General features: G+C 35.3%; 2 protein-coding genes across 3 annotated transcripts in view; one reads left to right on the top strand and one right to left on the bottom strand.

Annotated features, from left to right (window-relative positions):
• LOC137242804 (phospholipase A1 member A) overlaps positions 1-24,975 on the bottom strand; it is a 68,691-nt gene extending 43,716 nt beyond the window's left edge. The window contains exons 1-2 of one of the 2 annotated variants that reach the window (XM_067770057.1): positions 24,873-24,975; positions 16,633-16,897 (exon numbers count right to left, since the gene is read on the bottom strand). In XM_067770057.1, coding sequence (XP_067626158.1) covers positions 16,633-16,729 — 97 coding nt within the window. In that variant the 5' untranslated portion in view covers positions 16,730-16,897; positions 24,873-24,975. The other variant, XM_067770059.1, reaches the window with a different exon arrangement.
• On the top strand, positions 10,617-11,417 carry LOC137240164 (ubiquitin carboxyl-terminal hydrolase nonstop-like). Its single transcript, XM_067766099.1, has one exon. The coding sequence runs from the start codon at positions 10,617-10,619 to the stop codon at positions 11,298-11,300; it is 684 nt and encodes a 227-aa protein (XP_067622200.1). The 3' UTR covers positions 11,301-11,417.
• Positions 24,976-25,891: the final 916 nt, after the last annotated feature.

The raw sequence follows: 25,891 nt of genomic DNA on the forward strand, positions 1-25,891 counted from the left end.
CAGACGTCTGATTAGTTATGGTTTTCATGGCTGATTTGGTGCCATTGTTCGTGATTTTGAGTTATTTATTTTTTAGGAAAACTACACTTGTTTGAAAATTCTGTAACTTGGATTTTAACCCAAATCAAGGTACTCGGAAGGCCCCCACAAGCCCATATACTCGCCGATTGGAATATTTAGCTTACATAATATTGTAACGAATTTAGTGAAATTCCGCTTATTTGCAACCTTCTACTAACGCTCGTATCACTAAACTGCTCAATAAATAACTCCAATATTCAATCATTCAAAATGGTCTTTATTTAATTACTTCACAATAACACTGATACTTCACAACCAGTAGCTTGCTTAAATCAAACTGATTACGGACTAATCAGCTTCTGCTGCTTTTATACTCTCTGCCATGTCGTTCGCATATTTCTAAGCGTTTCTTCTTCTAGAATTTAATACTTGTTTACCAGCTATAACTACAAATGCACGTTTATAGCTTCTCATATGCGCGTGTATATGTGAGTGATTGCTGATGATTGCACACTTTTGTGAGTATCTCTCCGCTGCTTATGAACATATGTGTAGACATAATGATTGATTTGTTTATGTAGATACAAGTGACTGCTTAGTATCGGCTTAGAAATGATAGTATCTCTTAGTGTTGCTAATATTTGTCACAATATAATAAGATGATCTTTGTTACTGAAGATATTTTAAGCTGGCGGTGCAACCAAGCATTAAATTTCCAAAGTGCCTACCGTGACTACAAAGTTTAGTACAAAGTGAGTCATGTAAAAAAACTATTGTCCCTAAAAAAATTTCCATATGCATTTGGCATCCGTCCACCAGCAAATCATACACATACATACATATACATGTACTCATTGTAAATGATAACATAATGCTTCATTCATAACAGATTATGAAAAATATCTCAAGCGTGCATAATTTTGTATGTCAGCGATCAATGAAGTGAAAAACTTAAAAAAAAAGAAAAAAGTAAAGTTTATACTTTGCAATAAACAGGAAAAGCTAAAATGAAATATCGCAATGACTGCATTATAACAATGTGTTACAACATTGTGACATAAAGAAAAAAACGGTTTTATAATTAATTATTGCTAAGAGTAAAAAAAAATCAGTAATCATTATATAGCGAGTTAAGGTTTTACTAGTGTAACAATGACTTTTATTTTAACTTTAAAAAATATTCAAGTTGTAAGCGATGGGAGCCTAGGTAAGAAAACACTTGAAAGATATTAACTTTTAGGAACTTACTTAGACGCCTTAAGCAATATCCTGTTATATGGTGGCAGTTATCTTTTCACCTCTAAAATAAAAATTAAAAGGTGAAAGTGGCACACAGTATAAGCATTCAAGTTGGAAAAAATAGGTCCTTATATTGCAGTCAATATTTAACATCATCCTTATTAAATTCTGTGTGCCTGAGGGTTTCCCTTTGAAAATTCAACCAACACTGTAATCAAGCGATTAATGCTATTTTTTTTTTTTTTTGTTAATTGGGAGGAATATTTTCTGAAATCCCCTGTAAGTTATTAGAAATAATCACGTTGTTTAATCAAATACCAACCAAATGCAGGCAAACATATCCGCACCACCTGAAAAGACGGGTACCGGTGCGTAAACGTAACATTTGTTGTTTATTTTAATCATCCCAGCAGAAAAAGAAGCTAACGGCAAGCAACAAAGTATAAGTTGACTTCCAGTAAATTTACATGCACTATTTTTTGTTTATCCTAAATCTAGTTAGAGGTAAATCGGCTTTTCGACTAACCAACTAGCCTAAGTCGAAATATTACTTAGCATATTACCAACTGTTATACGTTACTGCTATAATTAAAATATTCCCTACACTACATCAAATCTAACAAAAAGCCAACGACAAATGACTTTAGTTCTGGAGGCATGAAATCTGCTTTGGCCACAGAAGAAAAAACTTTTATTTTTATATGTTTTCGAAATTTCTAAGAAATTTTCAATGTTCAAAATTTTGGTGTGGACCCCTTCACCAGAAAGTCGAGTGCCGTAGATAACTCAATGAGATGACCCAGATCCTCACTTTCAGCTTCATATATGTAAATATTTGGACATAGAAATATTAAAGGCAACTGTAGAGCTGATGAGCTAGCCGGTATGGGTTTGACCGCACACATCCTTCACCAAAATGATTATGAAGATGTTTCTGTGGCTTGTTTTAAATTCAGTGAAAGCGTAAACACTATACACTCAGAGAAAAAAATCGTTCTAAAACGAACGAAACAAGTTCAAAATTAAGAACATTCGTTGACAAAAGTCTGTTAAGTACGTTTTTTCTTAACTCGTGACCGATGGGCTTGTTTTAAGAACAGTTTTTCCAAGCACACCGTTAGTATTTTATGACCAGTTTGGTATTGATGTGTGATTTCATAACAAGTTTGAGAATTATCTATGCATAAGTGAATGAAAAAATAATTGAACGAAAAATAAAAGTTAAAAAATTGCTTTAAAAAATTTTATAGTTTGACGATGATCGAACTCGCGTCACGCGATCGCAACAACAACATCATAACCGCTGAGCCACTACGACTGCTTAATAGCTTGCGCCAAATGTTGTATTTAACATTGTAGTGCACACGAATTTTACCGTTTCTTTTTATTTGAACTTAATTTAAGAACATTGATCTTAATTGAAGAACATTGTTCTCATTAATAGAACATTTGTTCATATTTTAAGACCAGCCGTTCTCTTTTCAAGAAAATGGTTGTCAGTTCAAGAACAAGGTTGTTGTTTTGAAAACAGGTCGGTAGTGTTTCAAGAACATAAAAGTAAGAACATGAAAATCTTGAATTGACTCCGGTGGTGCTGGATTTTAGAACGGCGTTTTTCTCTGAGTGTAGACAGGGCAAATATGCTCTGGTTAGCGCTTCATAGATGCGATTAATTTACGCTGGTTTGACCTTCCTATGATAAGGGACGCACTACCACTCTTTTGACTCTGAATAATGTATGATGGGTACTCACCCTGCTACGAGGATCATCGAACCTTACGATCACTGCCGCAGCTGCAAATGTATTAACGAAGAGGAAAGCGGGCAGCATATGCTGTGCCACTGCAGGTCACTTTAAAGCACGAGGTTGGCTGCTCTCGGGCAACGAGTTTTCAATGAGTTTGGTGAGGCTCGAAATAAAGACGATAGTTGAGGTTATTGACCCCACGATTCGCTGTTTCTGGTTCAGTAAGGGTTACTTACAGTTAAGGGCATCACAATAATGTTATTGGTGTCCTAATTGTTGGGCTGGAAATGCAAGTTATTGGGCCAGTGTGAACCTTGAGTCCAAAACATAATATGCAATGCGGTGTGAAAATAAAACAAAAGGGGTATTCTAGAATTCATAGAAAATATAGGAAGTTTTGAATTTTACTGTAAACAGTTTTTTGTACACGCAGCAACAAAACACATTTGTGAAATACTTTCCACGGTTTCAAAGTATTCTATATTGAAAGCCATATATAAGATTTTTCAATCTAACACAAAATTTTTAACCCATTTTTTTAACCAATAATTTTCTGTGCGTGGTAGTTTTGAAAACTTGTTGAATGTATAAAATATAAATTTTATATTTGATGTAATAATTTCGGATAAATTTAAACAACGTGACATCAGGAAAGACAAGGCGACAGGATATTTCCTGTGTAAGTGGGTCGCTCACTGGGTGTTGTATATTTGGTCTAGAAAACGGTGAATATTTTCTAGGTTTACTACGCTTCCTAGGCTGGGAGAATTGCCTTAATTTGTTTTAAAATTTTTTTTTGACAAATATTTTTTGACTTAAAATTATTTCGGTTTTTTAGTTTCAATTTCTTAGTTTCAGTGGTTGCAATGACAATGCCATGACTGTGTAGCCGGTAAATTGCTAATTTTTAGTAGTTAATTAAATGCAGTTACTGTCCAAATCTCGTTAGTCAGTCTTTTTTACGACTATAGACGTTTACGCTTAAATTTTATATGGACTGCTAACCGTCAAACTTTAAATACACCTCTGAAATTGCTGCGCATAAAATTTGCCCTACTAAATTCCAATACGCATTATACTCAGATGTAACTCAAATATGTGTCTATGTTTCACCCTCTACACTAATTCTATGTATTTATGTGTGTCCACAATTCATCGGAACTGATTCAGCTATATGATATACCCTATGGCCATCAGAGGGTTGTGTCTCCGCTTTGGCCAGATGGGTATCCTAAGCATTATCTAAGCGAGGATAAGCGTTTTTTTACGCGCATAAGTAAACGTATACGCGTGTGAAAAAAACACGGCTATTATTTCACAAAGCTGTGTGCGCAAATTTGTGAGCCACCTTGAACCTCCAAAAACTAACTGTCCAAAATAGACAACAAAGTCAAAAAAATTGTAAACGCAAACCTTAAACAAATTCTTGAGTTCGACATTCTACCTGACAACAACAAATGCAATGCAATGTGCAAAAGTTCAACGACAATAAAAAGTGAATGCTTAGTAGATATAAATAAAACTTTTAAATAAACTCAAAAGATCAAGAAAATTATTAGCTTTGATTGCAATATAAGAAAACCCATTAAATTGCGTACACATGCACACACACACATAAGTATGCAAGTTGTTATCATTTTTTATACTCAGCGTGCTTTGCACACAGAGTATATTAACTTTGATTGGATAAAGTTTGGTTGTACAGGTATATAGGAAACGAGAGAGATATAGACTTCCATATATCAAAATCATCAGTATCGAAAAAAAATTTGATTGAGGCATGTCCGTCCGTCAGTCCGTCTGTCTGTTAACACGATAACTTCAGTAAATATTGAGATATCTTCACCAAATTTGGTACACGAGCTTATCTGGACCCAGAATAGATTGGTATTGAAAATAAGCGAAGTCGGTTGATTACCACGCCCACTTTTTAAATATATAACATTTTGGAAAACAAAAAAAAACCTGGTTATTTAGTAAATAATACACCTAGAATGTTGAAATTTGACGTGTGGACTGATGACTCTTGATAAAAATTTGAAAAAAAAAATGTTTAAAATGGGCGTGGCACCACCCACTTATGATAAAATCAATTTTACAAATATAATTAATCATAAATCAAAAATGGTTAAACCTATAGTAACAAAATTCGGCAGAGGTTGCCATTACTATAAGGAATTCCTTGAAGAAAACTTAACGAAATCCGTTAAGGACCACGCCCACTTTTATATAAAAGATTTTTAAAAGAGTCTTTTATATAAAAGATTTTTAAAAGAGTCATGGACGAATAAAATAAGCTATATCTTTGCAAAAAAGAGCTTTATATCAAGGGTATTTCATTACCCAAGTGGATTTATAACAATATATAGGAAAAATTTAAATTTAACAAGTAAGGAAGGCTAAGTTCGGGTGTAACCGAACATTACATACTCAGCTGAGAGCTTTGGAGACAAAATAAGGGAAAATCGCCATTTAGAAAAATAAACCTAGGGTAACCCTAGAATGTGTTTGTATGACATGGGTTTCAAATGGAAGGTATTAAAGAGTATTTTAAAAGGGAGTGGGCCATAGTTTTATAGGTGGACGCCTTTTCGGGATATCGCCATAAAGGTGGACCAGGGGTGCCTCTAGAATGTGTTTGTACTTTATGGGGTCAAATTAAAGGTATTAATGAGGGTTTTAAAAGGGAGTGGCCCTTAGTTGTATATGTGAAGGTGTTTTCGAGATATCGACCAAAATGTGGACCAGGGTAACCCAGACCATCATCTGTCGGGTACCGCTAAATTATTTAGATATATAATACCGCGGGCATTATTCCTGCCAAGATTTCAAGGGCTTTTGATTTCGCCCTGCAGAACTTTTTCATTTTCTTCTACTTAATATGGTAGGTGTCACACCCATTTTAAAAAGTTTTTTTTAAAGTTATATTTTGCGTCAATAAATCAATCCAATTACCATGTTTCATCTCTTTTTTGATATTTGGTACAGAATTATGTCATTTTTTTTTCATTTTTCGTAATTTTCGATCCGGAAAAGTGGGCGGGGTCATCGTCGGATTTCGGCGATATTTTATACCAAGATAAAGTGACTTCAGATAAGTACGTGAGCTAAGTTTAGTTAAGATATAACGGCCGAGCGGAAGGATAGACGGTGGACTGTGTATAAAAACTGGGCGTAGCTTCAATCGATTTCGCCCATTTTCTCAGAAAATAGTTATCGTCATAGAATCTATGTCTCTACCATATTTCACCAGCATTGGTAAATTTTTGTTCGAATTATGGCATTAAAAGTATTCTAGACGAATTAAATGAAAAAGGACGGATTTACGCCCATTTTGAAATTTTCTTTTATCTTTGTATTTTGTTGCACCATATCATTACTGGAGTCGAATGTTGACATTTTATTTACTTATTACTGTAAAGATATTAAATTTTTTGTTAAAATTTGACTAAAAAAAAATTTTTTTTTTAAAAGTGGGCGTGTTCATCATCCAATTTCGCCAATTTTTATTTAGCATACATATAGTAAAAGGAGTAACGTGCCTACCAATTTCATCATGATATCTTCAACGACTGCCAAATTACAGCTTGCAAAACTTTTAAATTACCTTCTTTTAAAAGTGGGCGGTGCCACGCCCATTGTCCAAAATTTTTCTATTTTACGTCATATGGTCAACGCACCTACCAAGTTTCATCGCTTTGTCCATCTTTGGTAATAAATTATCGCACTTTTTCGGTTTTTCGAAATTTTCGATATCGAAAAAGTGGGCGTGGTTATAGTCCGATTTCGTTCATTTTAAATAGCGATCTGAGATGAGCGCCCAGGAATATACATACCCAATTTCATCAAGATACCTCAAAATTTACTCAAGTTATCGTGTTTACAGACGGACGGACGGACATGGCTAAATGAATTTCTTTATTCAACAAAGTTGATATACTCTGTGAGCTCTGCTCAGCTGAGTATAAAAAATGGGTGTGTCACCGCCCCTTTTATGACTAAGCAATTTTTAATGTTGGCGGCCACCGTGGTGTGATAGTAGCGTGCTCCGCCTACCACACCGTATGCCCTGGGTTCGCACCCCGGGCAAAGCAACATCAAAATTTTAGAAATAAGGTTTTTAAATTAGAAGAAAATTTTTCTAAGCGGGGTCGCCCCTCGGCAGTGTTTGGCAAGCGCTCCGGGTGTGTTTCTGCCATGAAAAGCTCTCAGTGAAAACTCATCTGCCTTGCAGATGCCGTTCGGAGTCGGCATAAAACATGTAGGTCCCGTCCGGCAAATTTGTAGGGAAAATCAAGAAGAGCACGACGCAAATTGGAAGAGAAGCTCGGCCTTAGATCTCTTCGGAGGTTATCGCGCCTTACATATATATATATAATTTTTAATGTTTGGAGAGCCATAACTTCAAGAAAAATTAACGGATCGTAATAAAATTGGGTACACAGATTTTCTCTATAGAACGAAGTATTTCTAGAAAAAATGAACGAGATCAGTTAGAGACAACGCCTACTTTTGTACAAAAGATTTTTAAAAGGGTCGTAGACGAAAATAATAAGCTATATCTTAGCGAAAAAGAGCTATGTGTCAATTGAATTATAATATTAAATTGGAAAACACTAAAATTTTGAAAATGGGTGTGGCACTGCCTCTTTTATAACTAAGCAATTTTCTATGTGCCGAGAGCCATAACTCGAAGAAAAATTAACATATCGTAATGAAATTGGGTACACAAATTTTCCCTATAGTAGAAAATATTTCTAGAAAAAATGGACGGGATCGTTTAAAGACCACGGCAACTTAGATATAAAACAAGTTTAAAACGGTCGTAGACTAGAACAATAACTTAACAAAAAATTGTTTTGAATTAAAATTTCACTTATCAAGTTTTATTGTAAAAGGAAATGGGGAGAATTTTTTTTTAAACGGGCGGTGCCACGTGTTATGTAGAAAAGTAATTTATCTGAAATGAAATGTTCAATTGAAGCTCGCGCTGAGTATATAATGTTCGGTTATACCCGTACTTAGACACCTTTACTTGTTTTAATTTATGTTTTGAATGTATTTTAATTAATATTTGTTAGTAAACTTGCAGTACAACCAAAAAGCTATGATAAATCTACCTTGACACTCATTTACACCGAGCAAACTTGGTGAAATAGAAAAATTAAATACAACGACTGGAGTAGCATACAAATTTATTTATTTAAAGCAAATGCATACATCGTTGAACAAAACTAACAAAGAAGTTACATGTTACAGATATCCAAAATAAATTTGAAAAGTGTTATGAAGAAGAGACAAGGAAATGTGCAAATTCATTGTCGTCAGCGCTGACTCATGCATAGTTGGTGCGCATGGGTAAATGCGAGTTTAATGATGTACTGAATTGGGCGAAAAAACGTGTTTTTCCGTTTTGTACCTTTAGATAATTTATAACTTTGAACGTGCAAATCTGATATGTTTACCTATCCAGGTGTTGCGAATAAGGACGTTTTGTTAAGGTTGTCACCTATTTAAAAAAGGGGTTCAGATATGCCGATATCGGTAGTTTAAAGTGGAAGGCTATTTCACGCTGAGTTTAAGTAGATATTTATTTAAGTCGGGTTGTCACCTAATAATCTTAAGAGCCGTGACTGCTAAATCTTCCTAATTTTATAAAAGCCGAAATTCGTCGGCACATACTTCTAACTGGAGTATAAAAGTTGGTATACTATGAAGATGGACTGGAAGTGGCATTAACAGATATCGTAACGATATTTTACTTGCATAGCAGCAATTACTGGCGTATGCTGATGACATTGATATCATCGGCCTGAACACCCACACCGTAAGTTCTGCTTACTCAAACTGGCCATAAAGATGGGTTTGATGGTGAATGAGGACAAAACGAATTAGTTGCTATCGTCGAGCGAAGAGTCAGCGCATATGCGCCTTGGCAACCCTGCTACTGTTATCAGTCTTAATTTCGAAAGAGTAAAAGAGTGCGTTTATTTTGGAACCAGCATTAACACAAACAACAACAACATCAGTTTTGAAATCCAGCGAAGAATCAATAAATGCTACTTTGGACTAGGTAGGCAATTGAAAAGTAAATTCCTTTTGGGTGGTCAAATTTTTTATGCTCAGCTGAGCAGAGCTCACAGAGTATATTAATTTTATTCGCATAACGGTACCCTCTAACGTCATAAACTAATAGAGATAGATATAGACTTCTATATATCCAAAATGATATGGGCGAAAAAAGAAATTCATTTAGCCATGTCCGTCCGTCCGTCCGTAAACACGATAACTTGAGTAAATTTTGATGAAATTTGGTATGTAATTTCCTGGGCACTCATCTCAGTTCGCTATTTAAAATGAACGAAATCGGACTATAACCACGCCCACTTTTTCGATATCGAAAATTTCGAAAAACGGATAAAGCGATAAAACTTGCTAGGTGGGTTGACCCTATTACACAGAATAGAAAATTAGAAAAATTTTGAACAACGGGCGTGGCACCGCCCACTTTTAAAAGAAGGTAATTTAAAAGTTTTGCAAGCTGTAATTTGGCAGTCGTTGAAGATATCATGATGAAATTTGGTAGGCGCGTTACTCCTAGTACTATATGTGTGCTAAATAAGAATTAGCAAAATCGGATGACGAAGACGTCCACTCTTTACAAAAAAATTTTTTAAGTCAAAATGTTTTTATACATTTAAAGCAATAAGTGTAAACCCCGCTTAAAACTCATATAAATAGACAACATTGGTTAATTCGTTGTAGTTCTATAAATAGAACAAAAAAGCAACAAACACAAGTTTCTTTGAAAACCGCCATACGAAGAATGGACTGTGAATAAAGAAAATATGCAAAGAAGGCAATTGTTATAAGGTTTACAGCAACTAAGGCATGACGTAGCTGAATGCGTTTGTAACACTTCAACCATCGTAGGAGTGTGGGTTCAAATCCCACTCCCTGGAAAAAAGGCTTTGATGTCACTCTGTTTAAACTTTTCCCAAATTATTAACTAAATTAAAAATTAAAAAAATTGCTTCAAATAAATGTTTTTATACATTTAAAGCAATAAGGGTAATCCCCGCTGAAAACTCATATAAACAAAATTTTATATCTTTACAGTATATAAGTAAATTATGCCAACATTCAACGCTAGTAATAATATAGTGCAACAAAATACAAAAATAACAGAAAATTTCAAAATGGGCGTGGCTCCGACCTTTTTCATTTAATTTGGCTAGAATACATTTAATGCCATAATTCGAACAAAAATTTACAAATCCTTTTGAAATTTGTAAGGGCATAGCTTGTATGACGAAACCTGTTTTCTGTAAAATGGGCGAAATTGGTTGAAACCACGCCCAGTTTTTATAGACAGTCGACCGTCTGTCCTTCCGTTCGGCCGTTAACACGATAACTTGAGCAAAAATCGATATATCTTTACTAAACTTAGTTCACGAACTTGTCTGAAGTCACTTTATATTGGTATTAAAAATGAGCGAAATCCGACTATGACCACGCCCACTTTTTCGATATCGAAAATTTCGAAAAATGAAAAAATGCCCAAATTCTATACCAAATACGAAAAAAGGGATGAAAAAAACATTTTAGAATGAGTGTGACACCTACCAGCAGTAGCCAACATGCGAATAATAATGCAAATTTGTATAATAACTGCCCAACGCAGTGTAACTGCATAATAGATCAAATCTTTACTGGTATGCTGCAGAGTGATGTAGTGTGTCAAGCGTGTAAAGGTGTTTCAACGACCATCGATCCATTTTGGGATATCTCATTGGATTTAGGTGAGACAGCACATGGTGGAGCAACGCCTAAAACACTAATCGATTGTTTGGAACGTTATACACGCGCTGAACATTTGGGTGAATCGGGGAAAATTAAATGTTCCACATGCAAATCATACCAGGAGTCGACGAAACAATTTAGCTTACGCACACTGCCTAGCGTGGCAAGTTTCCATTTGAAGCGTTTCGAACATTCCACATTGATTGATAAGAAAATCTCTACGTTCATCTCATTCCCCGTTGAATTCGATATGACACCGTTTATGTCGGAGAAAAATAATGCATATGGCGATTTTCGCTACTCTCTATATGCGGTGGTTAATCATGTGGGCACCATTGATACGGGTCATTATATAGCGTATGTGCGTCATCATAAGGATACTTGGGTGAAGTGTGATGATCATATTATAACGACCGCGACTTTGAAACAGGTGCTGGACAGTGAAGGCTATTTACTATTTTACCACAAAAACATTTTGGAATATGAATAGACTGGTTAAAAATAATAATAATAATATGTAATAATACCAATTAATTAATTAATTAAAAAAATAAAACAAATTACTACGCTTAGTACTACATACATATATGACAAACAAAAAACAAGTACCGCGAAAAACTACCATATTAAGTAGAAGAAAATGAAAAAGTTCTGCAGGGCGAAATCAAAAGCCCTTGGAATCATGGCAGGAATACTGTTCGTAGTATTACATATATAAATAAATTAGCGATACCCGACAGATGATGTTCTGGGTCATCCTGGTCCACATTTTGGTCGATATCTCGAAAACACCTTCACATATGCAACTGGGGGTCACTCCCTTTTAAAACCCTCATTAATACCTTTAATTTGATACCCATATCGTACAAACACATTCTTGAGTCACCCCTGGTCCACCTTTATGGCGATGTACCTAAATGGCGTCCACCTATAGACCTATGGCCCACTCCCTATTAAAATACTCTTTAATACCTTCCATTTGAAACCCATGTCATATAAACACATTCCAGTGTTGCCCTAGGTTCATTTTCTTAATGGTGATTTTCCCTTATTTTGTTTCCAAAGCTCTCATCTGAGTATGTAATATTTGGTTACACCCGAACTTAGCTTTCTTTACTTGTTTTACATAATTTTAATTGTCCGCTAGCATTTGATGAATCATTTTTTTTATGCATATGTTCGACGAAACAATATAATCGGCTGTCACAACAAATCACACCTTAAACATGTAAAAATATCGACTGATGAATGGAATATCATCCTATCTCGACTGCCGCTTCGTTATATGTCCTGTCTCAGATTCTGATTAAAGATCCCCTATTTAAGAACTTTTTCTTGAGCGCCCTACCTAATATCAAAGTATGTATATTGAATTTATGGTCACATAGGACTTTCTTCAAACGAATTCCGAGACAGGACGTTGTAAAAAAAATTTAAAAAGAGATAGGGTGATATTCCTAGCTAGGGTGATACATAAAAAGTCCTCTAGTTCCCCTGATTCGACCGCCTTTGGAAAATGTATACGCTTCTTGCAGCTCTCATAATAAGAGTGAAGATTTCTTCGGCCCTTGAGCTTAAGTTTTTTTATTCGAAATGGGAGTTGTTACCTCAGGGCTACATCCTCAGCATCTTATGTTCAGTCTGGTTAAGCGACATTTTAGCGGGTTTATAGCCCCAAAGAAATCAATATGAATCATAATTGATCTTATAAAAATAGACATGCATGGTCGTAATGTAAAATGCGAAATTTCGAAAGAGCTCGGCTGCTGAGCCCTTGTGCTTGTTTATACCTCGAAAGGCTTTTCAGATATCGGAACTTGTATACGTTACAAACGAAATATGTGCGCGTGTTGAAATGAGAGGTAGTTTATATGTGTTTCGGCATCCATAAAACTTGTCTGCGCAAAATGTAAAAAGACAAGCTCAACATTATTTATGTATAAGTCCCAGGGCATATAGGGATAGATAGGAATGAAAAAGCGGATGAACTAAATGTCAAAGATGTCGTTCTTGTAGCGAAAAAGACACTGCCCGAACGTTTTGAGGAGTTTTATCGATATTGATGGTCCTTTGCTGGATATAGATCTGATACGTTCCCGTAACAAGCACCATTAAAGTACAAACTCAACCATCTCGGGAACGATTAATATGACCACATTGAATCTACTAGGCCATTCCGACCACCACTTTCTAGATCCATGCGGAACTTGGGATAGACAGAGTCTCGGTTGCTAAAGAAACCGGAATCGTCACGGGTAGGTGAGGTTGATAATTGGGTTGAAGAAGCGATACATTGCGTTGGCAACTCTTTAAAAGGGTTGGGCTATAAAACTCCTTGAATCATTTACCCGTTGGGGGTAAGTGTCGAAGATCATGTGAAGATCTTACAACCTATACTAACAATATTACTCCTCTCTTTAAAAGGAGAGGACTGTAGAATCAAGACGGGTATTCTGACTGGACACTGCCTTCTGGTGTCACATGCCTTCATATTAGGCTTGCTTGTGCCCTGCGTTTGCGATGCTAAAACTTCAGCTATTAGGATGGATACAGCTGTTAGATCTAGAAAAAGCAAGTGGTATAGGTCCTAGAAATATCCTTGTATTTGACAAGAGGATTGAGTTATTTTATTACATGGGTCCTGGTTCTTGATAGGGGTTTTCACTTTGGTTGTTAAACAAACTTCTGGTAGCACTACGGACTCATTCAGCCTATGTGATAACCTCATGAAACCTTTCTATACATATCAGACGTAACTTTGGGACGTAAATTTGTTTTGGCCTTCCAATTTCCGAAGTAATTTTAGATAGTTTTGCCTGGTAATCGAGCTATTTCCCATTATACTATTACCGATTTGAGACGGTGGGTACAGGAGTAAAAGCTAAGAACCCTCTATGGGGATTAAAAAATTTTAATTATGTTTTACCTAATACCCAAAATGATAATGGTACTGTTGAAGATATCGATTAAACATTTTTTAGTCAGTATTTGTTACTACCATACAAAGACATATCCTAACCGTCTCTAACCGAGACCAAAGTTTAAAAGTGATGCGTTTTACTTTATTAGATTTTATTGATTTTTTTAAGATCAAACAACTATTGTAATATGAGCTTTGAGGGTCAATTTATGATATATATTTTTGACTGTGGTATTACCATTTGAAGGGGTGGGACTGAAGAAATCACTTGCAGTATTTTTTAAGGACTACCCTAATATGAATACGAAAGTATGCACTCTGAAAATGCGACCCAAAAAGTAAACAGATTTACCTTAAATATTTACATGAATGTTGTGATTAAGACAAAAGCAATATTTTATATTTGTGTTAGTATATTTTATGAGTTGGCGTTTACAAAAACAATAAAATGAAGATAGTTAAGCTAAACTTTTTTGAATCACTTTCCCTTTCTTCGATTTTGATGTGACCGCGCGAATCCCAATAAACAAATAAATAAAACGAAATACGGCTCATTTCAATGCAGTGAAGCCAAAGAAGGGCGTGAAACATTTTACCAAAAAACCGGCAAAAAATAAAAAATATTTCAGAGAAAAGCACAAACAAGTAAAGTTTCGAATGTATTCGGCTTTGCCAAAAATCGCATACCGTTCGAGAATGATATTCATACATATATTCTCTAATTTTCACTTAACCGTCTATGCCATTTAAGATATTGCATAACATAGCACATCACCCATCACTTTTTAGAGATGCCAAGTAAGTTGTTGGGCTTATATTATCTGCACTGTTAAACTTTTTTTGTTGTTCTAGCCAATCAAATGCATAAATTAACTATTATGTACATATTACTTTAGGGTGGTCTGGATAAATCAAATACACAATTTTCCAGTCTCACTCCTTCAAGCGGTAATTCTCAGATCAAAAATGTGACTTAAAAATTTTGTCCCGATTGGGGACGGTTATGAGGTATGACCCCTGTCAAAACTGAGATCGGTATATAGAGAAAAATTTAGTTAGTAAGTCAACTATATTATTGTCGATTTTGGGTTTTAAAAATTAAAAAGTTCAGTTTTAATTTTTCTTCTTTTTTCTACATAGAGCAATCATAAATTTGTCCCTGTGTGACACCGTTTAGCCGTCTCCAGTCAGGTCCAAAATGTGTATGTGCTGTTTTTGACCTAAGTTTTATCATATGAAGGGGTAAGACTGAAAAAATTTGGCAGGCCGCTTGCATGCTACGCACCCCCCGAGCCCAAAGGATACACACTGGAAGAAACTAAAGGGCTGTCAAAACACCGCTCTCAGAACTGCTACGGTTTGTCTTCTTATGTTCCAGAACACCATTTACAACGTGAGGAGAGAGCACTCCCAATGAAGGAGAGAAGTGAAATGCTGAACGAAAAGTTTCTGCTGAATACCCTGGGAATCTAAACAGATATCTCATTGAAGAGGCCTCCTAGGGACTTAAGAAGTCAAATTCGCAAGCATTATTGGGAAATACGTATATATTTGGCGCGGTGGTAGCGTGCTCCGCATACCACACCCAAGATCCTGGGTTCACTCCCCGTCAATGCAGCATCAAAATAAGAGAATCAAGTTTTTTCAATTAGGAGACAGTTCTTCTAAGCAGGGTTGCCCCTCGGCTGTGATTTGGCAAGCACTCCGAGTGTATTTCTGCTATGAAAAGCCATTTAGTGAAATCTCATATGCCTTCCAGATGCCGTTGGTAGGAAAAATTAAAGGGAGCACGACGCCAATTGGAAGAGAAGCTCGACCCAAAATCTCTTCCGAGGTTATCGCACTTTACACATTTTTTTCTACGTGTGTAAAAAAATAAACACAAGGAGGCCCTTAGAGATATCAACAAAAAGGCGTCGGACAAGTGCAAGGAATTGCTCGATGAACCTTGTTCCTAAAGTGAAATACGCTAAACTCGCAGTAGACGAAAGCAACTTCCCCGGGGATACGCGCGTCACTCTAGCTCAGATTCGATCTGGATATTGTAACAGGTTAAACTCCTGCCTATCAAAATAAACCCTGAGTTACATAATGTACGTGTCCCCACATAACGCCAACCATCTTTTCAATTCCATTGTGGAATCAACGCCTTTAACACTCCTTTCTCACTGATCCACCCCTGTTCAAACTGCAAGATTTCTTGGACTCTCGTTAGGGTATATTGAAGTTAACACGCTGGCGACACCCCACATGTTGGATTCCCACAAGCTGAAGTTTACACGTGCCGCTGTGTCAGCATAATTATTCTTCCCACAGTCCCATGGGCCACCTGTAGCTGCGTTAGCATAATTATTGTAATCAGCATTATTGCAACCCAACACCCGCTTCAAGTCCAAGTGAATTTAATCATATCGCAGTATGTCAATATTGCATAACGTTATCAAACCTATGGGAACCAAGTCAATACCTATGCACATTGCACCGAAGTCAGCATATTTCCATTTCACACTGTTGTGAAACTTTTGCATTGCACATGCCAGCCAAGTAAGACACCTGCGGGAAGTCAAGGCCACACTCACACCCAGATGTCGCATATGTCTGGCTAACTGTTGTGTTTGCAGGGCAAGTTGGCCCTTTAATTTTTTCAGTGCAAGGATTCTTGAACCTTTAAGTTTGATGACAATTTTTGAGTAGTTTCACCTATTTGATAGGGCGAAGCACTGCTACAACAACAACCACAACTGAAAAAAATCATTTATTTGATTTATAAAGACCACCCTAGTGTATAAATAAACTTCCATATAACCCGTCAATTTAAACTTAAGTTATGTTGTCTTAAAACATTTAATTACATAAATCAAATAATATCAAAATTGCAATGATTAGTTAATCAAATACTAACCGGCATAATCTGTATGACAGCTGAGCAGCAAAACTATCTGGAACAGTAAAGTTGCAAAAATGTTGGTGTTGTATTTGTAACGGCAAATATACCACATTTTATTTGTTATGAGGCCGTTTTGTGGTCTGTTTCTTTGATTACGTTAGCAAGAGCAGGCTTTGTTTTTGTTTTCGCAGGTTTCTAATTTTTAGTTTTTTTATGGGCACTTGTTTAGATTGATTTAGTGGTTTTCGTTTCCATTAAACATTACTTTCGGTTGCTTATACTTAAATATAATTTAATAAAAAGGGATTGCATTCTAGTATTTTTTAGTTAATTTTACATAAGGTTAATAAGGGCTTTTTTATACCCAGCTGTACTTGTACACAGGGTAATATAACTTTGATTGGATAACGGTCGGTTGTACAGGTATAAAGGAATCGAGGTAGATATAGACTTCAATATATCAAAAACATCAGCATCGAAAAAAATTCATTAAGCCATGTCCGTCCGACCGCCCGTCCGTTTGTCCGTGCGTTAACACGATAACTTGATGAAATATTGAGATATCTTCACCAAAATCGGTATACGTGCTAGATCCAGAATAGGTTGGCACTGAAAATGAGCGAAATCGGAAGATAACCACGCCCACTTTTTCGATATCGAAAATTTAAAAAAATGGAAAATATAAGATAATTCAAAATCGAAACCCGTCCAAAATATTACCTTGAAATTTGGCAGGGACACTATCCTTCACAAATTACAATCAAAAGCGGTTAAAGAACACGCCCACTTTTCAAAAAGGTCTATCCTAAGGAAAGTTTTCAATAACTCTATGGTATGTAACTGGCTCATTTCATTTCAAGACACCCGGTCCGCGCAGGGCATGATTTTTGCTATCGATGAAATTTTAATATGTTGTTTTCTTTGGTCAAAATAATGAAACACGTGTTTTTTTTTGCTTCAAAAAATGTTTTTTCGGATTTACGGTAATTGAGTTCCATAAAATGCAATTGGTATTTTATTCACCTATCTTTCCAACTGTCAATAACTTTGTCAAAAATTAACCGATTCTCATGATTTTTTCTTTGAAATGTTCGTTATTATATTTACTTTTGTATAACTTTGAAACTGAAAAATAATAACAAATGAATGTTTTTAATAACAAATGTGATATTTTAATTAATTTTAAGCATTTGGCATTGATCGCCTTGTATGCTGATATGTAATGCATCAATATATGGCGAAAAAAAGAGTAATATTCAAAAATTCATCTTTCGAAAAAAACGAGCACGGACAATGGATATTTACCCAAGTTGAAATACAAACTGCTCACTCGATATAGAAAAACTTTAAATAAAAAATAATAACCGTTATTTGAAATATTAATTTTTGAAAAAAAAAAATTAATAAATTTTTACTAAATACTAAAAAAATAATTTTTTTTGGAACTATATGCAATTGTTTATAAATTTATATAAAATAAAAGTAATAATGAACATTTCAAAGAAAAAATTATGCGAATCGGTAAATTTTTGACAAAGTTATTGACAGAAAAAATAGGAGAATAAAATACCGATTGCATTTTATGGAACTCAATTGCCGATAAATCCGAAAGCAATTTTTTGAGGCAAAAAAAAAAAAAACAAAAACACGTCTTTCATTATTTTGACCAAAGAACAACATATCAAAATTTCATCGAAATCAAAAATCTTGTCCTGCGCGGACCGGATGTCTTGAAATGGAATGAGCCAACTACATTTGGCTGATATTATCTAGCTCAGAAGCGTTTCAAGTGCACAGCTGGGTATGTAATGTTCGGTTCACCTGAGCTTACTTACTCGTTTATTTTACAAACGTATTTAAGTGACGGCGGAGATTTGTTAACAAGGGGCGGATATAGTAAGAAAGAGGCGGTGGTCCCAGGGGGGGGGGGGAGGCTGCGTTTCTGACTAAGAAGGTAAGGGGTGAAAAAGACGGGCCAATAACGTCACCTTGGGGTATTGGATAGTAGCAAAGAGGATACCATTTCTGGGGCTTACATGACTGCTGCTAGAAACTCCCACAGGCTGCTTAAAGAGCGAGCTGATAAGCGATTGATGAGTCTCTTCAGGCACTTAAACTCTATACAAGGTCAAACTCGGGTTTGCTTACCCGCTTATGCGTTGAAATAGGAGCGAGTACATCAGCAGTTACAGTACTGAAACCAGAAACCAACGGTTCATATTTGGAAGGCACACGAAAAAGAGGAAGAAGTGGATCAGCATCGATAGTAGCAGATTTCGTTAAATGTATAGATACTCTCTCACTGGCAGGGAGCATTATCTCGTATGTGATCTCCTTAGGAGGTGATTAGGGAGACCGATTAGCCACAAGGGGATCAGCATCCAACCACTTTTCTGGTCAGGAGAGCTTTGAGCCCGCCGTATGATTAGCACACCCACTAATTCCGATAACGCCATGTCCGGTCTCCGTATGTGTCTGATCTGGGACTATCAGTTCGTCACTTAAAAATTCACCTTGTGTTAAGAAAATTGTTTCACATAAAATGGTATTGTGAATTCTCTGTCTCTCTCTTTTACTCGCGAACTAAAGGCACAATAGTTAGCATTAGGTCAGACGTCGGCAAATAGTGGAACAATTGTGCACACTCAATTCACACATATTCTTATTCTCTTTAGTTTAGTAGTCGCTGAGCATTTGGCGCAGCAACATCGATTATGTGCGCCGATCGCAATGTGGACGAATTTGCCCATGTTTCACTATTTGCCGACCATTGTTCAACAACGATCTTCGCTTCATGCTTTCTAATAAGCGAATGAACAACACAACACCATGCATCAAGTGATTTGTGCGACTCTCACTAACACAGCTGCTTTTTCATTTTGCCGATGCCTGCACTAAGCGCCCTATCTGTTTCATGCAATCTGTTTCAACTGTTCGCCACAGATTATCAAAAATTTTGGAAAACATGCACTCTGTTTGCGATCAGTGCCATACACAATGCAATCCGTTTCAAGTGAAACAGATTGGATGAAACCGATTTCATTGTATATAGGGCGCTTTAGAAAGTAATGATTAGGTGAAGCGAATGTTCTTGTAGTTCAACATCCTTTGCCACAATGTATTAAATGCAAAAATCCATCGTCTATTAAATCGCATAGGATAAATGTGGAAATATGGCGTTTCACCAATAAAAAAGTGCTGAATGCATTCGAAATGTCATTTTTGCCCAAGGGTGCACATGTGCCCTTCTGAAAAAAAAAAACGATAAAATTTTTCATCAAAGTAATAACTTGTCGCCTCATTCTCTATTACGACACGAATGTTCATTTCGCCTAAGAACCGAATCGCTGCTGTGTTTGCACTTTTTTAAACGATGGCAACATGTCACTTCACACTTGCTTTTGCCTTCCTGTTTTACATAAAGTAAGAAATGTAAAGGCCGAACGAAAATGATAGAGAATTAAATTGCTATACGAAACCGTTTGGAGGCGAATCATTCGTCTGAGCCATCGTTCACAATATACAAGGAAGCCCTTAATTTTCTCCATGTAAATGAACTTTAACTTCACTTAAGTCAATTGGCTTAGTATTCGGGACATTTTTTTAGCTTAACTTAATCTTGTTCAATTAAATTAAAGGAAATGTGGTTCAAAATCATGATTCTATCACTAGAGGTTTGCTCGGCTGACAAATATTTTGACAATTGCATCCATTTTGCTTACCGAAAAGGATTAGTAGTACAAATAGGAAGCAAATAGTTTACAAATAACCGGTAAGTACTGAACTGCATAATTCCTCAGAGGTAATTTTTTAATTTTATGATGAATTTGGTAACTATGATCTATTAGTGTGGCTGAACATAGGAAATTTTATGAAAAGTACGGCCACCAAGAAATGGTGCACTCTTGTAAACCTATGAACAAACGAAACTTGAACCAACTCAGAATTCATCGCTAAAAACTCAACTAGTAATTCGATTAAGGTAAAAATGTCATTAGCAAATAATGGATATGCCATAACGAAATGTACTCATTGAGCATGTTAACTTATTCATTCCGTATGTTCGGAACATTCATCTCCATTTAAGAATTTGTGAAATCGGTTTATTTCTGGAATATTATGAATATGTGAACCGGTCTATGAAAAGGTGGCTTATGACTTAAAATAAACAAAAAACAGCTGTTTCTCGCAAAAAACAGCTGTTAACAGCTGCTTCTCGCTATTTCTTTTTTGAGTCATAAGCCACCTTTTCGTAAACCGGGTCACATATACTTATTTGATATATTCGGATCTCGTGAGCTAGTATCAAACGAACGTGTTCCGAATATTCTAAATTATTGGTTTATCCGGATTACTTCCATGAATACTTAACGGAAAAGAGCTTTCCGAAATTTCAGAATAAAAAGTGAATACTCCCTGTGTAGCAGGACCGGACAAAAGCTGAACTCTTCTTCTTCAAGGCCGGATTATAAAGTTCTAAGACAATAAGGCATTTTCTTTTATGTATCACCCCATTTCGATTGCCTGTTCAGAATCGTCCTCTTTCAAAATATTTTTAAAAAACTTCCCATTTCAGGATTTGTCACAAGATTAGAATTAGAATTAGATTGAAGAATGCCTTATCTCAGAATGCTTTTCATTGACTCCCTCGTATGTCAAAATGCATTGAACTTTAGAGCTGCAAAAGTATCGATATAAATATCGATATATCGATACCAGGTTCGTGGTGCGATTATCGAAGTTTTTTTCTAAATATCGGGTACTTTATTCCCATTTCTTATTTCTTTTTCTAGCGGCAGAATTTCCAGCGTCTAAAACATTGGTAAGACAAATAAAACATGAATAAATAAAATTACATACATTCAAGCCTGTTCTGGATTCCGATTCCGATCAATTTTTTCGGAATCGAAATGGATTGGTGTTCTCAATTTCGATTCCGACCAAAAATTATCGGTTTGAAAAGTATTGCCTCTGAGCAGTCGGAATGAAAATTAATTGGCAGATTATACACAAATGTTGCGATATTTGTCTTTCAAATAATTTTTTTTAAATTCTTCATTTTATTTGGAAGAGTTGTGTGTATTTTTTGTTTAAATTTGAGTTAAATTGGCATAATAAATCTTTCTTTAAAAACTTCTATCAAGAAATCTATTAGGCAAACAAATCGATGCTGATCGAAATGAAGTCGACCTGTTCTGAATTCCGATCCAGCGCATTTTTACGATTCGCACGCACAATAGCACGTATTCTTGCGTCTGCGCATCAAAAACCATATCTGCAGGCATTTTTTAATTAAAATAAATTTTTATGATACTTAAACCAAAACACATAAACAAAAACAGCTGATTAAACTGGTTACCGAATCGGAATGAAAACGATTCGAAATCGACTTCGAATCGATTTTTTACAATCGGAATTGAGAACACCAAATAGAAACCGAGTCGAAATCAATGTCGTTTTACTTTTCATTCCGAGTCGGAATTCAGAACAGGCCTGATTATGTCCGATTTGTGTATTTTAGATGAATACCCAACAAGTTGGTGGCTCTGAATATTGAAAAATTCTTACAAAAGTTCAATGTGAAAGTTACGTTATTATTTTTCATATTATATATTATAGTATATTCGTATATGTAGATATACACGCAACAGAAGACATCATTGTGTTTGAAGACGAAAATTGTGTTGCCAAAAAGCTACGAAGTACAAAGTCAAGCATTTGGACCCATTTTGACACAATCAGTAATACTATTGCAAAAAATGTTATACAACTAGTGGTAATAAGTCCAATTTGTTTCACCATCTAGAACGATCGCATACAACTGCAAATTTAGATTCACATAGCTCGCCAAATAAGATTAATTTTTATATGAAAAAACATATGAAGATCCATCATCACGTAAAAGGCTTTTGCCAGTACCCTACTGGGGTTTAGCCACCGCAGACGTTCGACCTTTTCCCATAGTGGATGACAAAGGGTGTCGTAACTTTGTATATACCCTAGCTTCGCTGTATAAGCTACCATCGCGAACAACTTTGCAGAATGTGTTTAATGATCGTTTCGAAGTTATGAAGACAATATTACATATATATATATATGCATGCATATATTATATTTACATAAATGTCTGATATATACCTGATATTGCTTTTAAATTGAGTAAGCGCTTTTCACTATAACAAAAAATTCGATATATATCGCGATATATCGATACCCTCCCTCTTAAATATTGAAAATATCGAGTATGCCGAATATCGATACTTTTGCAGCTCTATTGAATTTATGCTCAGATAGGGAGTTTTTGAAACTAATTTTGAGATATTGTATTTTTGAATAAAACTCTAACGTAAGGCGTTCTTCAAAAAAATTCTGAAAGAATGGCCAAACCAACAAATCTCTTTATCAATTCACTGATTCAAGGTTCGATTCGAGCTCAAGGCCAGAATAATAATTTTTTTTCTAATGATAATTATTGTTATTTTTTAATTTTTCTAAATTTGAAAAATTGTATTTTGTTTTTGGAATAGTAAGTAAAATTTTCCAGTCAAACAAATCACCGCTGTATAGCTGAATGGTTAGCGCAGCATGCCTAAAGCGTACTGATGATGAAGGCTTAGCACCCTTCGAAATGGATCTATATGCGCAGCTATGGAAGGTTGTCTGAAAAAATGTCTACTTACTATTCCAAATTTAACCAAATTGATCCAATTTTGAAATTTGAACTTTGAATCATTTATCAATAGGCCGATAAAAACAAAAACAATTGTTTATCAATTCACGAAATATTTAGTAGAAAATTAGTTATTTCCCTAAAAACCTGTTAGCATTTACAAATTAATTATCGCTACTAACATACTACTAAAGGTACTTTTCTACTACAATTTTCGCTGAAGGGTATTGAATTATTCCCCATTTTCCTTAACCCGTCCAGATTTTTAAATTTGGGGAGTGTTAAAGCTCTGTTATAACTAGAGAACAAACCGCTAGTAATTGAATCATGGTTTAAAATAGTTATTGTTAAAACACTTTGATTCTTCAATTAGACTTTTTTTAGTTGAAGTTATCTTCACCGAAGTTAATTTTTTTGAGTAACTCTCGCAAATCAATGTCTTCACGTATTCGCTGTATTATATTACGCACTAGGTTATCGTATAACATAAAAAGACTCCTACTAACCACGGATAAGAGACAATTTCGCGTTTCACAATCAGTACATGCAATTAAACCACTTAACTTATTGTTTTCTTGTTCTTTGCCAGTATTTATTAAAGCTTTCTTTCGCAATGCCACTGGATTTAATGGTCAATGGAACAGGGTTAATTGAATCGATGAATCAATGGCACAATAACGATCACTTTAAAGATTGCAACTAAATAAACTCCTACATTTGTAGGCACAAAATTCAAAAGTTACTTAAACTAAAAAACAAATGTAGCCGATACTAAACAACAGACATTTGCCTTTACATGGCGCTTTGTTACACTTTTTTCATGACTTTATTTGTACATAACAATTTCAACAATAGCAAACAAGCTGAGTTGCACATTTACTCAAATATATTTGTATGTATGTAGCACGTCACAGATAAGAAAAATATTATGCAAGAGAAGTCAAGTTACCACTTTGTTGGCGTTATCTTTGTGAGTAAATTTCCCGGCATTTAAACTTGAAATATTTATGGTTTTTTCACGCTGCTAGGTCAAGGTACGCTTATCACTTGTTTTCCTATTGTCTAGGGCTTAGATACATTAGCATAACATTGAATTAGAAATGTTATACCAGCATATGATTTTGCATTTATATCAATATATGAAACGTTTGTGTGTATGTATGTGTTATATTATGAAAACAAAAACATATGTCGTAAATAATTTTGCGCATGCGTGCCCGGTTGCAGTTTTAGCACTCACTGCAGTTAGCTACTACTTGCTTGCCTTGGTCTGTCCAGATAAGCCAGCTGCTGTTATAAAATTTTTGGTCATTGGTCTCATACAAATTCCGGCTTAAGTGGGTTTTGCAAGTAGTTTGCGGAATTTTTTAAACAAAAAATATTAACTAGACCCACTTTACAGAAAACTTGCGCTGATTTTGACTTGAATATTTGATAATCACACAAAACTACTTTTTTGTTTCTTTTCCTTAATTTATTTTTATAATCTTTTAAACACTGCGGATATGCATTCATCAACTCATTCGCTTTATTTATTTGTGTGTTATTTTTTGCATTCACTTTCGTATTTATGAAATTTTCTTACTTCACACATTCACTCTCGCTTTTTAAATATGTTGGCAGCTTGTCTTTCTGCTTAGCGTGCAGCATTTCTTGCAGCCGTCGCGTTGGCGCACTCAAAACAATCTGATTTCTGTTGTTTAACTTTTGCTTTCATTTACTCTGCGTGCAGCGCTCAATAGATTTTTTTAGTGGATTGTAAGTTTTTCGTATCGGCCGAAAGATTTCGTTTTTATGAGTTTTTTTTTTCTTGCGAAAACTTTCAAAAGCGCTTTTTTGGACACCAATACTTCCACAGAGCTTACAGCTAATGATTAACTTGGCGCGCATGCTCAAAAGGGGTTGAAGTTTGGCATTTGCGTGTAGTGTAGATTGCATGGTAGGCAATAGTGAAACAAAAATGAAAAACTTAAGAAACGAACTTGATTTTGGGGAGTATGCATACCTGAAGCTCACCCTTTGATTTCATTGACCTACTTAATATTTAATTCCAAAGGGGTGTGCCATATATATAGTTTTTACACACAATCCTTTATTGTTACAATATTATTAGCGCATCTTTTTTTTAATTAACTGTAATAGCTATAGTATTGAGGCTTATAAAATATTCAAGTACATTTATTTTTCCTTTCAATTTAGCTCATTAACTGATTTTTCACTGGTTTTTAGCTAAATGCCAACAATAGGTCCTTTGGCGAATGGTGCAGTTGGTTCAGTTTGAAGGAAGTAGGATCCCGATGCGCTGAAAGATAATGTAAAATTTGGGAAATAATGAATATTTGCAAGGTATAATGCAGGGTTGCGTGATTCTAAATCTTTTGATTTAAAATCCAACTTCAAATCAAAGATACTTTTTATTTTTTATTTCATTCGGCATCAAAAAAAAAAAAAAATTGTTTTATTTGTCATTTGATTCTTTAGGCGAATCGAAGATAATTTTTATTTTTTATTTTGGTTTTGAGCATGCGGAAATGATTATGGAGCGCCAATTAATGATTATTGTAGAAGCTGCGGCAATGAAAAGAGCCTGAAACTGTTAGGAAT

The sequence above is a fragment of the Eurosta solidaginis genome, chromosome 2, assembly GCF_040869045.1.
Source record: "Eurosta solidaginis isolate ZX-2024a chromosome 2, ASM4086904v1, whole genome shotgun sequence".
Taxonomy (NCBI): Eukaryota; Metazoa; Arthropoda; class Insecta; order Diptera; family Tephritidae; genus Eurosta; species Eurosta solidaginis.